Below are 16,298 nucleotides of genomic sequence, written 5' to 3'. Positions count from 1 at the left end.
AAACAAATTCACTTCACTAAAGTAGAGCATATGCAATACATGGAAAGGTGAAAAAAAAGACATGACATAGATGGCTTGCTTTCAGATTGAACTTAGGTCCATAAGAGATTTCTTTCATTCTTAAGGTTCCTTGAATATAGAAAGGCACAATTTTAAATAGATTAAAAAGAGTTTTATTGGTCAAATGCTCAGAAGAAAATGGACTTAATTATCTTACACTGAGCTGCAAACGATGACTAAGTACTGTCAACTTTAGACATGTTAAATCCTACCACCTGTGACTGTGTGCTTGTAGAACAGTTAAAAGCCATACTCTTTTCAGAGACAGAAAAGATGAGCAGAAGGATTTGTGGCCCATCCTCCACTCCTCTTCACTGTAATTCTCACAAGCCTTGGGTAATGATAGCAACTAGAGGCAGCAGTGACCCTCAAAACCAGCTCCAATTCTTTGCAACTGGATTTTTCCAGTCACTGTCATCAGAGCTATCTTTGAGACCCAAAATAGAACCCCAGTGATAGCATGCCAGCCTTAAGACAGTGACAGAGGTAAATAGCTACAAAAACACATTCTCCCCATGTCCCACATAACCCATGCTAGACCGTGAATGAGAGGGGAGAGCAGCAGTGTGTGGGTCTGTGCCGTTCTCAATGGCTTGAAAAAAATCAACTACATCATCCCTAGCATAAAACAGGAACAAACACAAAAACCTTTCACCAATTATGTAAATAAAAAGTAGTGAAATCAGCAGACCAACCCCAAAACTTGCTTATGCCTAGCAAGTAAAGTATACTCAGGAGAAAAAAAAAAATCTCCAGGAAAAATCTAATATTAAAGGCCCAAACACAAGACTTAAAATTTTCAAGAGATTAAATTTATAGATAATAATTTATGGCTCTTTTATCAAATATACAAGAATCCTTCAGCAGAAACAAAAAAGCAAGAAGGAGAGTAATTCAATACGTATAGTGTAGTGTTTAAATATTACCAATACTTATCCCATTTTAACAGAGTAAATGCTTAATTTTTTCATCTAAGTAATTTCTACAGATAATTCTGTCACGCTGTAAAGACATTTTAGAAATGAAATCTTTAAATGCACAAATTATTATTTTAAAGAGAATTAAAAAGATAAAGGCCTATGTAATTATCTAGAAAAAATGTTTCTTTTCCTGAATGCTAATTGTAACACACTGGAATGCCATTAGTGTAGACGTGTTAGCAAAAAAGGAATGCCACAACTTATCTCACCATTCCTTTCAAGCAAGTGAGGGTCAGAATGTTTCTTGCCTATATCTGCAAAAGATCGAACAAGGGGAATCCGGCTGGTGAACCTTTTCTCATTCTGATGATGGTGCCTCTTCAGAAGGGCTTCTCTGACATTCTCTCTTATGGACTCGTCCAACTGGCCAGAGGCGATCATGTTGTCCAATACCATATCTAGGCAAAGAAAAAATACATAGATAACAATGATTTTTATTAAATAAACTAATACTTGGATGACTATAACACAGAATAAATCTTAAGTGAAATCTTACCAGAAAAATAATACTCTTAAATAGCTCTAGAAAGTATCATTCTCTTCTAATATTGAATAATAGATGCATAAAGATAAATATGAACATTATCCAACAAAAATGAACATATTAATAGAGACCCTTATTTTAATAAATACTATTATTTATTGAAAAGCTACTGTTATTCACCAATAGCCTTCCTATATAGTTGAAGGTGCTTTACTGATGATACAATAAATTCTATTGAAATGGATATTCAAATATTGGCTTCCTAAGAAGTGAAGGTATTTTCTTGCTTCACCTCATACTTTTCCTCAAAACTGTAGATGAGTATCTGTACTCATTCATTCAATCATTAACTATTTACTGAGTACCTATTATGTGTTGGGAATACAGCAATTAACTAAGCAGATCAAGTTTCTGTTCTCACTCATCCACAGGTAGAAAAACCAGTAAGAACCTGAATAGATAAAATATGAAGTAATAAGTTTTAGAAAGATGACTATATCAGGCTGTGAGGGAGGTGTGGGAAATGGGGAGATTGATGGCAATGACATTTTATACATTACTGCGGTGCCTGGACTTTTTTTTTTTTTGCGGTACGCAGGCCTCTCACTGCCGTGGCCTCCCCCGTTGCGGAGCACAGGCTCCGGACACACAGGCTCAGCAGCCATGGCTCACGGGCCCAGCCGCTCCGCGGCATGAGGGATCCTCCTGGACCGGCGCATGAACCCGTGTCCCCTGCGTCGGCAGGAGGACTCCCAACCACTGCGCCACCAGGGAAGTCCTGGACTATTTTTAATTTATAAAGTACATATAAATATTTTTTTAAAGTGGCAGTAACTTGAGATAAAACAGTCAGGCTTTCAAATCTATGATAAGGTTCCTCTGAGAGAAAATTAGATCAACCTAGCAGGTAAACTCTTAACAGCAACACCATGACTACAGGCTACCATACAAATGAACACTGGATTATACATTTACTAAAATATTATATTGTATTATGTGATCATTAAAAGCCAAAGTAAGACATATTGAATATGTCTGAATTCAGTATTCCTAATCCTACTCAGTTTTTCAGTCATTTATATAGAACAAGAAAGGACTTTGATAACTTAAGGATTTGCAGCACAAGGTCAAATCTATCAATCTGATAATATCAACGTACTGGTATTTCTAGCCTGAGAAATTCTAATAAATTTACAGTCCTCTTGAAGATCAAATACAATAGTTTTTTGTTTTTATATTGGACAATCTATGATGGTAGTCACATTATCAAATTTATTACTATTGAACTTGATATTGGTTTTGAGCAACTTCAGTTAATGACCAAATAGCTTTATCACAGCTATCTTTTCCTTCTTTCTACCTCCACAGTATCCTTCAATTTTCTCTCCTTTGTTTCCATTGCTACTACCTACCAGACATCAGATCGTCATCACTTCTTGCTTAGACATTCCAAGAGAATAAATGACCTCCTTGCTTCTAATCTCTTCTTATCCAAAGCCACCCTACCTCTTCTTGCCAGAATCCCTGACACACATCGAGATCATACTATTCTCCAACTTAAAAATCACTGAGAGCCAAAATGCCTACCAAATAAAATCCAATTTCTTAACCCAGTAATTCAAGGCTAGTCACAATCCACCACTAATTTATTTTTCTAACATATCTCAAGAAATCTGTATACTCACAGAGAATTGACTTTTCTGAGATTCATAGCTGTCTATACTTTCTAGACTTTTCTTCCTTCTCTTCCTCCTCCTTAGAATACTTTCTTTTCTCTTGCACCACCCTGCTCCCTATCGCCATGTGTTCAAATTCTATGCATAAGTTGAATAGTTAATGTACTCTCTGTATCTTCCCCAGATACCTTGGTCCAAAAAACAAAGAAACAAAAAGCTCCTTCCTCTGCATTTCCAGAGAACAGACTCCATATCTTGCTTATGGCACTAGTCACTTTCTTCTTGATAACTGTAGTTACATCTCTCTAATTTAATCTTTTAAACTCCAAACTTATCAAAGACAAAAAGGGTTATTTATATGTCTACTCCTCATACTGCCCTGCACAGAATGGAAGCTCAACATGTAACTGTCAAATTAATGGTCTAAAATTCCACTTTATTTTCCTTATTTAAGTATCTCTAACTTCCATACAATTTAACTATAAAGAAGTCACTTTGCTATCACCTGCTATTTCATCAAGAGTGCCTGCTCTCATATCCAGCATGACTGTTCCATTTAGGATGCAACTTCTCAGTTCAAAAAGACTGTGCAAAGAGAGGGTCGCCACGTAAGGCTTACTCCACCGGTCACCACCGTCTTCAACATCCTCTTCAAATTTCAGCCATCTGAAATGTATAATGTATAACAATATTTTACAAATAATGATTCCATTTGTTTATTTTAATATGATAAACATAAGCTTTTTCTTTTAAACAGAAACAAAGATCACCACCACCAAAACAAAATTTCGCTACAAACACATTTTTACAAATTAGGCTAATGGTCTATAATGTCGATAGGCACAAGTTACCTTTGTAGTTCCTCTTTCTATTCTAGCTATCACTGTAGTAAGTTTACAGAAACAAACTCTGGAATTTCATAGTTTCAGCTTCCAATCTTATTTTAAACTTTAAATATGCAAGACATTGATTTTTCAAACTTGTTTCCTCTAATTAAAGATATTAAAATCTACAGTAACATATTTCCTTTTCTTATATTATAGTATTAAGAATTATTTAAGGAAACAAATTTTGAGAATAAAGATAAAATTTCCAGACAGAAGGAAATTCTCTACTCATTGTTTTAAAATACTGGATGTCTCAATTTCAATTTTATATTCTCATTACAAAAAGAAACCAAGTAAAGGCAGTTAAAAAATGAGAGAGTATCATCACCTGGCAGTTTCTTTCCATTCATACTCTTCTCCATCTCTGTAGCACAGCTCATCCATTTCCGTGAAGAGATCATGGGGAATGTGTTCTTCATCATCATCTTCAGTACCCAGGATGAACTGGACTCTCTGGGATGGTGTGTCTTGACAAAATCAGAATTTAAAAATATACACTCAAAATTTTCCTCAATTAATACAAAGGTAAATTCAAAATTTTGAAAATGAAATGCTTTTCTTATAAATATATTCCATCAGAACAAATTTCTTTTCATTATTATTAAAATACTATAATTCTGGAAGGAAACAAGGACCAACAATCTAGAACAAAAGAATTTCACAGAAAGATCACCTCCACAGATTAAAAAGAAAAATTATATGTTAAAGTCACACTAATCTTTAACAAACTAATGTAAATCAAACAAATAACAGTAAGCAACATCCAAAACCAAGAAAACACTATGCATAAGACAGGACCTTTTCCTGACCAAAAATAGATGGAAATGTTAGATAATATAGAACATTTCAAATATTTAGTTAATATGTAGTTAAGTTCAAGAGTAGAAATCCCCAAGTTCAAAAAAAAGGATGAGAAAACTCAAAACTAACTTTTCCTACTATCATGGAGAAGCAAAAGTCTGTCAGCTGAGGTTAGGGAGGTAGACAGGTCACTGCCGCTCATGATGTCTGAGTTTTAAACTACTTGTGTGGTACAGGATCCCCAGAGAAATTAGCGTACATTCTAGTCCAGGACAGTTGAAAGCCCCAGGGGTCCCAGAATAAACACTGAAGCATACAACAAGCATCAATTAAAAACAAAATCAAATTCTTCCAAATATAATAGAGGAGGTCAAACTCAAAATTTACATCTAGGTAAACAAACCTCCAGGAACTTATAGCTGCAAGAGGGATATTAAAACAGGTTAAAAAGTAAATTAGAAGGACTTCCTTGGTGGCGCAGTGGTTAAGAATCCACCTGCCAACGCAAGGGACACAGGTTCAAGCCCTGGTCCTGGAAGATCCCACATGCCACGGAGCAACTGTGCCCGTGCGCCACAACTACTGAGCCTGTGCTCTAGAGCCCGCGTGCCACAACTATTGAAGCCCAGGCACCTAGAGCCTGTGCTCCACAATAAGAGAAGCCACCGCAATGAGAAGCCTGTGCACCACAACAGAGTAGCCTCCGCTCGCCGCAACTAGAGAAAGCCCGCGTGCAGCAATGAAGACCCAACACAGCCAAAAATAAATAAATAAATTTATTGGAAAAAAAAGATTAGAAATAAAATTGTTAAAGGAAAAGACAGATATAAGGAGGAGGAGGTTACACAGAATGCATCAATGACAAATAAGACAAAAACACGCAAGGTTAAGAGATATAGAAAACAGAATTAAAAAGTCGCACAAGAAAAACTCCAGAAAGAGGAAAATATAAAGAACAGGGGAAGAGGCAGTATGAAAAACATATCTGAAACGTGTCCAGTATGTACACGACATGGGTCTTCATAATGAAGGAATACTCTAAGACCAATGCAGGACAAACAAAAACACAATGTAACTGAACTTCTTAATATTTGAACCTTTCAACAATTAGGTCTTGCACATCTTTTGTGAAATTCATCCCCAAGTAATACTTCTGGTGCTATTGTGTTGTTTATTTCAGTTTCTGATTGCTCATTGCTACTATATAGAAATACAGTTGATTCTGTACACTGATTTTGTATCCTGTAACCTTGTTAAACTTACTCAGTTCTGTAGTTTTGTAGATTGCTTAGGATTTGCTACATACACATATGATTCTGTAACTGTGAATAAAAACAATTTTACTTCATTTACTTTCTGGATGTATTTCATTTCTTTCTTGCCTTATTACACTGGCTATGTGTGCCAGTACCATGTTGTACAGAAGCAGTGAGAGAAGACATCCTTGCCTTTTCCCAATTCATAAGGAGGAAACATTCAGTCTTTCACCAGCATTTCTAAATGCTCTATATCACACTGAAGAAGTTTTCTAATATTCTTAGTTTGCAAGGAGATAAAATTCTAGAATAGAATTTAGAAAATTTCTAAATAAATAGAATTTGTTAGATGTAGATAAATAGAATTTATCTAAAGACAGTTTTAACTCCTAGCAAACACGGGGGGTGGAATTTTGTCAAAGGCTTTTTCTGTCTTATTGATATATGGGTTTTTCTCCTTTATACTATTAATATGTTTATTTACACTGATAGATGTTTAAATTTTAAACCAACCCTGCATTTCCACTTGTTTATCGTATTAATTTCCTATTCCTGCTATTACAAATTTCCACAAACTTGGTGGCTTAAATAACACAAATTTATTCTCTTACAGTTCTGGAGACCATAAGTCCAAAATGAATTTTACACAGGACTAAAAAATCATGGGCTGGTTCTTTCTGGAGGCTCTAGGGGAAAATCCATTTCCTTACCTTTTCTAGCTTCTGGAGGCTGCCTACATTCCTTAGGTCTGGATGCCTCCTCATTCCATCACTATAACTACTGTCTCCTCTCTGACCTTCTGACTCCTTGTGATGAAATCTGGCCCATCTGCATTAATCCAGCATAATCCCCACTTCTCAAAATCCTTTAACTTAGTCACATCTACAGATGCACTTTTGCCAAATAAGGTTAACATTCACAGGTTCCAGACAGTAGGAATATGGACACTGTGGGGGCCACTATTCCGATTACCACCATTGTGATGTATTATCCCTCTTAAGTATTGCTGGATAAGATATGCTTTTATTTTGTTAAGGATTTCTGAATCTATATTCATGAGAAATAATTAGTGTGTAGTTTTATTCTATTGTAACATCTTCATCAGGTTTTGGTATCAGGGAAATGCTAGATTCACAATATGAATGGGAAAGTGTTCCCTCATCTTCAATTTTCTAGCAGAGTCTGTGTTATTTCTTTCTTATATGTTTGATGCCATTTGGGAGCAAATTTCCATTGTGGGAATGCTTTAGACTACAAATTCAATTTTTTATACATGTAGGATAATCCAAGTTACCCATTTCTGCTTAACAGCATGTATTCCTAAGAAACTTCCCCACTTAATCTGAAGTATCAATTTTGTTGGCATAAAATCATTCATAATACTCCCTCCTTATTCTTTAATATGTAGAATCTGTACTGAAAATTTCTGGTGCTGGTCATTTGTATCTTTTTTTCCCTCACCTGATCAGTCTGGCTATTTAGATTTCTCAATTTTATTGATCTTTTCAAAGAACCAGATTGCAGTCTGATTGATTTTTTGCTACTATTGGTCTGATTTTTATTTTATTCATTTCTGCTTTAATTTTTATTGTTTCCTTTGTTTATTTAGGCTTAATTTGCTCTATTTTTTCCTTCAATTTCTTAAGTTACAAGCTTAAATCATTGATTAGGTCTTTCTTGTTCTGCGTTTTTTAAATTAACTTCTTTATTTAAATTTATTTGTTTGCACTGGGTCTTAGTTGCAACAGGTAGGCTCCTCAGTTAGGGCATGTGAACTCCCGAATTGCCACCTGCGGCATGCATGTGAAATCCAGTTCCTGGACCAGGGATCGAACCTGGGCCCCCTTCACCGGGAGCACAGCGTATCTACCACTGTGCCACCAGGGAAGTCCCTTCTTTTCTACTATAAAAACTAAATGCTATACGTTATTCTCTAAGCACTGCTTTAGCAATATCTAACAAATTCTAATATGTAGGCAGTCCTCACTTTGCACAGTACCATGCTAAATGAAACCTGTGCGTGTCAGAACTGTGTCCTCACTTTGCAAGATTTTCTCTCAATTTTCTGCCTATACCGTGTTTTCGTTTTCTTGAGTTCAACGTATTTTCTAATTTCTGATGTGACTGCATCTTTAACCCATGGGTTACTGAGAAACTTCGTGCTTAATTTCCAAATATCTGGGCATTTTTCATAGTATCTTTTTAGTTTAATTCTATTTGTGGTCAGAGAATACACTTCCAGTCTTTTTAAAGGTATTAAGACTTGCTTTATGGTCTAGAATATGATCTTGGTTAAATCTTCAATATGCAATTGTAAAGAATGTGTATTCTGCTGTGGTTGGGTGAAATGTTCTATGCATGTGACTATCAATCTGACTTACAGTGTTATTTAGGTCTTCTATATCTTTACTGATTTTTTGATAACTTGCTCTATCTATTACTGAGAAAGGAGAGTTGCAATCTCCAGCTATATTTGTGGATTTCTCTCTTCCTCTTTTCAATTTTTTCAGTTTTTGTTTCATGGATTTTGAAGCTGTTGTTATATACATTTAGGACTGTTATGTCTTGGTTTCAGCAGTTTGATTTTTATGTAACTTTGTGCAGTTTATCTTCATGTTTCTTCTCCTTGCGTTTTGCTGAACTCCTTGGACCTGTGAGTTCAGACTTTTTATTAATTTTGGAAATTTTTCTGGCACTCCAATTATACATATGATAGACTACCTGATACTGTCCAACAAATTACTGATGCTGTTTATTGGTCTTCAGCCTTTTTTTGGTTTCATTTTTATTAGTTTCTATCACAATTATCTTCAAAAGTCACTTATCTTTTTTGTTCTGTAATTTCAAAGTATCTGTTAATCTTATCTAGTGTAATACTCATTTCAGATATTGCATTTTTCATCTGTATAAGTTCCATGTGGGACTTTCATATATTTGCAGCCTCTCTCTTCTTGAACATATAAAGCATATTTATTATATTGCTTTAACATGCTTGTTTTCGAACTCCATTAACTTTGTGATTTCTGGATCTGCTGTGTTTTTTTTTAACATCTTTATTAGAGTATAATTGCTTTACAATGCTGTGTTAGTTTCCGCTTTATAACAAAGTGAGTCAGTTATACATATACATATGTCCCCATATCTCTTCCCTCGTGTCTCCCTCCCTCCCACCGTCCCTATCCCACCCATCTAGGTGGTCACAAAGCACTGAGCTGATCTCCCTCTGATCTCTATGCGGCTGCTTCCCACTAGCTATCTATTTTATGTTAGGTAGTGTATATATGTCCATGCCACTCTCTCACTTTGTCCCAGCTTACCCTTCCCCTCCCCATATCCTCAAGTCCATTCTCTAGTAGGTCTGTGTCTTTATTCCTGTCTTGCCTAAAGGTTATTAATAATCATTTTTTTAAAGATTTCATATATATGTGTTAGCATATGGTATTTTTTTTCCTCTTTCTGACTTAAACTTCACTCTGTATGACAGACTCCAGGTCCATCAACCTCACTACAAATAACTCAATTTAGTTTCTTTTTATGGCTGAGTAATATTTCATTGTATATATGTGCCACACATCTTCTTTATCCATTCATTTGATGATGGACACTTAGGTTGCTTCCATGTCCTAGCTACTGTAAAAAGAGCTGCAATGAACATTTTGGTACATGACTCTTTTTGAATTATGATTTTCATAGGATATATGTCCAGTAGTGAGATTACTAGGTTGTATGGTAGTTCTACTTTTAGTTTAGTTTTTTTTATTCAAACAAAAAGTCACAAAACTTATAATCATCCTCCTCACTTCACTCAGTCCCATATAATTAATTTTTTTCCACCTTGATCTTTTGTTAGAACTTTTATGAATTCATCAGAAACCTGTACTTTACAGTCTTTTCCATGAATTCCTTGAAGATGAAACCCTTTTATAGGAACATTTTTGCAAAAGCATCAGAGTACACCCAGAACTCTCTGTAAATGACAAAAGACTTAAAAATGACCATGGTTAAAGATTTGATGGAAGTTCATAATAATGCAATTGACAAGAAAAGTTAGTTAATTCTGAAATATACATTTTAAAGTAATAACTAGAATTATGCCTTTTAACATTATACCAGAACATAAGATTTTTAGAAATTTCATGTAATGTCTGAAACATTTATATTAACATATTTCCATAAAACTAACCCAAAGAAAGTTTAGTATTAGTTGTTTTTTGTTTGTTTGCTTGCTTTTTTATACTGCAGGTTCTTATTAGTCATTAATTTTATACACATCAGTGTATACATGTCAATCCCAATCGCCCAATTCAGCACACCACCATCCCCACTCCACCATGGTATTCCCCGCTTGGTGTCCATATGTTTGTTCTCTACATCAGTGTCTCAACTCCTGCCCTACAAACTGGCTCATCTGTACCATTTTTCTAGGTTCCACATACATGCATTAATATACGACATTTGTTTTTCTCTTTCTGACTTACTTCACTCTGTATGACAGCCTCTAGATTAATCCACATCTAAACAAATGACAATTTCGTTCCTTTTTATGGCTGAGTAATATTCCATTGTATATATGTACCACAATTTCTTTATCCATTCGTCTGTCGATGGGCATTTAGGTTGCTTCCATGATCTGCCTATTGTAAATAGTGCTGCAATGGACATTGGGGAGCATGTGTCTTTTTGAATTATGGTTTTCTCTGGGTATATATGCCCAGTAGTGAGATTGCTGCATCACATGGTAATTCTATTTTTAGTTTTTTAAGGAACCTCCATAGTGGCTGTATCAATTTACACTCCCACCAGTGCAAGAAGATTCCCTTTTCTCCACACCCTTTCCAGCATTTGTTGTTTGTAGATTTTCTGATGATGCCCATTCTAACTGGTGTGAGGTAATACCTCATTGTAGTTTTGATTTGCATTTCTCTAATAATTAGTGATGTAGAGCAGCTTTCCATGTGCTTCTTGGCCATCTGTATGTCTTCCTTGGAGAAATATCTTTTTAGGTCTTCTGCCCACTTTTTGATTGCATTGTTTCTTTAATAGAGCTGCATGAGCTGTTTATATATTTTGGAGATTAATCCTTTGTCCGTTGATTCGTTTGCAAATATTTTCTCCCATTCTGAGGGTTGTTTCTTCATCTTGTTTATGGTTTCCTCTGCTGTGCAAAAGCTGTGAAGTTTCATGAGGTCCCATTTGTTTATTTTTGTTTTAATTTCCATTACTTTAGGAGGTGGATCAAAAAAGATCTTGCTGTGATTTATGTCAAAGAGTGTTCTTCCTATGTTTTGCTCTAAGAGTTTTATAGTGTCCGGTCTTACATTTAGGTCTCAAATCCATTTTGAGTTTATTTTTATTGTTAGGGAGGGTTCTAATTTCATTCTTTTATATGTAGCTGTCCAGTTTTCCCAGCACCACTTATTGAAGAGACTGTCTTTTCTCCATTGTATATCTCTGCCTCCTTTGTCATAGATTACTTGACCATAGGTGCATGGGTTTATCTCTGGGCTCTCCATCTTGTTCCATTGATCTACATTTCATTTTTGTGCCAGTACCATATTGTCTTGATGACTGTAGCTTTGTAGTATAGTCTGAAGTCAGGGAGTCTGATTCCTCCAGCTCCATTTTTTTCCTTCAAGGTTGCTTTGGCTATTAAGGGACTTTTGTGTCTCCATACAAATTTTAAGAATTTTAGTTCTACTTCTATAAAAAATGCCATTGGTAATTTGATAGGGATTGCATTGAATCTGTAGATTGCTTTGGGTAGTATAGTCATTTTCACAATATTGATTATTCCAATCCAGGAACATGGTAATGTCTCTCCAACTGTTTGTATCGTCTTTAATTTCTTTCATCAGTGTCTTATAGTTTTCTGCATACAGGTCTTTTGTCTCCCTAGCTGGTTTAATGCTTGGTGTTTTATTCTTTTTGTTGCAATGGTAAATGGAAGTGTTTCCACAATTTCTCTTTCAGATTTTTCATCATCAGTGTATAGGAATACAAGAGATTTCTGTGCATTAATTTTGGACCCTGCAACTTTACCAAATTCATTGATTATAGTAGTTTTCTGGAGGCATTTTTAGGATTCTCTATGTATAGTATCATGTCATCTGAAAACAGTGACAGTTTTACTTCTTCCTTTCCAATTTGTATTCCTTTTATTTCTTTTTCTTCTCTGATTGCCGTGGGTAGGACTTCCAAAACTATGTTGAATAATAGCGGTGAGAGTGGACATCCTTGTCTCGTTCCTGATCTTAGAGGAGATGCTTTCAGTTTTTCACCATTGAGAAGGATGTTGGCTGTGGCTTTGTCATATATGGCCTTTGTATGTTGAGGCAGGTTCCCTCTATGCCCACCTTCTGGAGAGTTTTTATCATAAATGTGTGCTGAATTTTGTCAAAAGCTTTTTCCGCATCTGTTGAAATGATCATATGGTTTTTATTCTTCAATTTGTTAATATGGTGTATCACACTGACTGATTTGCGTATATTGAAGAATCCTTGCATCACTGGGATAAATCCCACTTGATCATGTTGTATGATCCATTTAATGTGTTGTTGGATTCTGTTTGCTAGTATTTTGTTGAGGATTTTGCATCTATACTCATCAGTAATATTGGTCTGTAATTTTCTTTTTATGTGGTACCTTTGTCTGGTTTTGGTATCAGGGTGATGGTGGTCTCATAGAATGACTTTGGGAGTGTTCCTTCCTCTGCAATTTTATGGAAGAGTTTGACAAGGACGGGTGTTAGCTCTTCTCTCAATGTTTGATAGAATTCACCTGTGAAGCCATCTGATCCAGGACTTTTGTTTCTTGGAAGATTTTTAATCACAGTTTCAATTTCATTACTTGTGATTGGTCTGTTCATATTTTCGGTTTCTTCCTGGCTCAGTCTTGGAAGGTTATATCTTTCTGAGAATTTGTCAATTTCTTCCAGGTTGTCCATTTTTTTGGCACAGAGTTGCTACTAGTAGTCTCTTAGGATGCTCTGTATTTCTGTGGTGTCTGTTGTAACTTCTCCTTTACATTTCTAATTTTATTGATGAGTCCTCTCCCTCTTTTTTTTTTGAGTCTGGCTAAAGGTTTATCAATTTTGTTTATCTTCTCAAAGAACCAGGCTTTAGTTTTATTGATCTTTGTTATTGCTTTCTTTGTTTCTAGTTCATTTATTTCTGCTCTGCTCTTTGTGATTTCTTTCCTTCTACTAACTTTGGGTTTTGTTTCTCCTTCTTTCTCTAGTTCCTTTAGATGTAAGGATAGATTGTTTACTTGAGATTTTTCTTGTTTCTTGAGGTAACACTGTATTCCTATAAACTTCTCTCTTAGAACTGCTTTTGCTGCATCCCATAGGTTTTGGATCGTCGTGTTTCCATTGTCATTTGTCTCTAGGTATTTTTTGATTTCCTCTTTATTTCTTCACTGCTCTCTTGGTTGTTTAGAAACGTATTGTTTAGCCTCCATGTGTTTGTGTTTTTTACGTTTTTTCCCCTGTAATTCGTTTCTAATGTCATAGAGTTGTGGTCGGAAAAGATGCTTGATATGATTTCAATTTTCTTAAATTTACTGAGGACTGATTTGTGAACCAAGATGTGATCTATCCTGGAGAATGTTCTGTGTGCACTTGAGAAGAAAGTGTAAACTGCTGTTTTGGGATGGAACGTCCTATAAATATCAATTAAATCTATCTGGTCTATTGTGTCATTTAAAGCTTCTGCTTCCTTATCTATTTTCATTTTGGATGATCTGTCCATTGGTGTTAAGTGAGGTGTTAAAGTCCCCCACTATTATTGTGTTACTGTCGATTTCCTCTTTTAGAGCTGTTAGCAGTTGCCTTATGTATTGAGGTGCTCCTATGTTGGGTGCATATATAATCGTTATATCTTCTTCTTGGATTGATCCCTTGATCATTATGTAGTGTCCTTCCTTGTCTCTTATAACATTCTTTATTTTAAAGCCTATTTTATCTGAGTATTGCTACTCCAGCTTTCTTCTGATTTCCATTTGCATCTTTTTTCATCCCCTCACTTTCATTCTGAATGTGTCCCTAGGTCTGAAGTGGGTCGCTTGTAGACAGCATATATGTGGGTCTTTTTCTTTGTATCCATTCAGCAAGCCTGTGTCTTTTGGTTGGAGCATTTAATCCATTCACGTTTAAGGTAATTATCAATATGTATGTTCCTGTGACCATTTTCTTAATTGTTTTGGGTTTGTTTTTGTAGGTCCTTTTCCTCTCTTGTGTTTCCACTTAGAGAAGTTCCTTTAGCATTTGTTGTAGAGCTGGTTTGGTGGTGCTGAATTCTCTTACAGTTTGCTTGTCTGTAAAGCTTTTGATTTCTCTATCGAAACTGAATGAGATCCTTGCCGGGTAGAGTAATCTTGGTTGTAGGTTCTTCTGTTTCATCACTTTAAGTATATAATGTCACTCCCTTCTGGCTTCTAGAGTTTCTGCTGAGAAATAAGCTGTTAACCTTATGGGAGTTCCCTTGTATGTTATTTTTCGTTTTTCCCTTGCTGCTTTCAATAACTTTTCTTTGTCTTTAATTTTTGCCAATATGATTATTATGTGTCTCGGCATGTTTCTCCTTGGGTTTATCCTGTATGGGACTTGCTGCGCTTCCTGGACTTGGGTGGCTATTTCCTTTCCCATGTTAGGGAAGTTTTCAACTATAATCTCTTCAAATATTTTCTCTGGTCCTTTCTCTCTTTCTTCTCCTTCTGGGACCCCTATAATGCAAATGTTGTTTTATCTAATGTTGCCCCAGAGGTCTCTTAGGCTGTCTTCACTTCTTTTCATTCTTTTTTCTTTACTCTCTTCCACAGCAGTGAATTCCAGCATTTTGTCTTCCAGGTCACTTATCCGTTCTTCTACCTCAGTTATTCTGTTATTGATTCCTTCTAGTGTAGTTTTCACTTCAGTTATTTTATTGTTCATCTCTGTTTTTCCTTTAATTTTTCTAGGTCTTTGTTAAACATTTCTTGCATCTTTTCAATTTTTGCCTCCATTCTTTTCTGAGGTCCTGGATCATCTTCACTATCATTATTCTGAATTCTTTTTCTGGAAGGTTGCCTATCTCCATTTCATTTAGTTGTTTTTCTGGGGTTTTATCTTGTTCCTTCATCTGGTACATAGCCCTCTGCCTTTTTGTCTTGTCTATCTTTCTGTGAATGTGGTTTTTGTTCTACAGGCTGCAGGATTGCAGTTCTTGCTTCTGCTGTCTGCCCTCTGGTGGATGAGGCTAAACGATTGATGGGAGGGACTGGTGGTGGGTAGAGCTGACTGTTGCTCTGGTGGGCGGAGCTCAGTACAACTTTAATCCACTTGACTGTTGATGGGTGGGGCTGGGTTCACCATCTGTTCATTGTTTGGCCTGAGGCAACCCAACACTGGAGCCTACTTGGGCTCTTTGGTGGGGCTAATGACAGACTCTGGGAGGGCTCATGCCAAGGAGTACTTCCCAGAACTTCTACTGTCAGTGTCCTTGTCCCCACGGTGAGCCACAACCCCCCTTCCCTGCCTCTGCAGGAGATCCTCCATCGCCAGCAAGTAGGTGTGGTTCACTCTCCCCTGGGGTCACTGCTCCTTCCCCTGGGTCCCGATGCACACAGTACTTTTTGTGTGCCCTCCAAGAGTGCAGTCTCTGTTTCCCCCAGTCCTGTCAAAGTCCTGCAGTCAATTGCCACTAGGCTTCAAATTCTGATTCTCTAGGAATTCCTCCTCCTGTTGCCAGACCCATAGGTTGGGAAGCCTGACATGAGGCTCAGAACCTTCACTCCAGTGGGTGGACTTCTGTGGTATAAGTGTTCTCCACTCTGTGAGTCACCCACCCACCAGTTATGGGACTTGATTTTACTGTGATTGCACCCATCCTACCGTCTCATTGTGGCTTCTCCTTTGTCTTTGGATGTGGGGTATCTTTCTTGGTGAGTTCCAGTGTCTTCCTGTCAATGATTGTCCAGCAGCCAGTTGTGATTCTGGTGTTCTCCCAAGAAGGAGTGAGAGCACGTCCTTCTACTCTACCACCTTGGTTCCTCCCCTACTTTTAGATTTTAAGGAACCTCCATAATGTTTTCCATACTAGCTGTATCAATTTACATTCCCAGCAACAGCGCAAGAGGGTTCCCTTTTCTCCACACTCTCTCCAGCACTGTAGATTTCT

At 36.5% G+C, this 16,298-nt stretch overlaps 1 protein-coding gene across 6 annotated transcripts in view; it reads right to left on the bottom strand.

The window, feature by feature from the left end:
- SLC4A7 (solute carrier family 4 member 7) overlaps positions 1–16,298 on the bottom strand; it is a 124,462-nt gene that overhangs the window by 53,199 nt on the left and 54,965 nt on the right. For all 6 annotated transcript variants that reach the window (XM_024752861.1, XM_024752859.1, XM_024752856.1 and 3 more), the window contains exons 4-6: positions 4,416–4,554; positions 3,706–3,866; positions 1,250–1,438 (exon numbers count right to left, since the gene is read on the bottom strand). In XM_024752861.1, the coding sequence (XP_024608629.1) occupies positions 1,250–1,438; positions 3,706–3,866; positions 4,416–4,554 (489 nt within the window). The remainder of the gene's footprint in view (positions 1–1,249; positions 1,439–3,705; positions 3,867–4,415; positions 4,555–16,298) is intronic.

This window comes from Neophocaena asiaeorientalis, unplaced genomic scaffold (assembly GCF_003031525.2).
Source record: "Neophocaena asiaeorientalis asiaeorientalis breed wild unplaced genomic scaffold, Neophocaena_asiaeorientalis_V1.1 scaffold117, whole genome shotgun sequence".
Lineage (NCBI taxonomy): Eukaryota > Metazoa > Chordata > Mammalia > Artiodactyla > Phocoenidae > Neophocaena > Neophocaena asiaeorientalis.
Note: the sequence above shows the minus strand (reverse complement) of the source record. Positions and strands in the feature narration are given on the sequence as shown.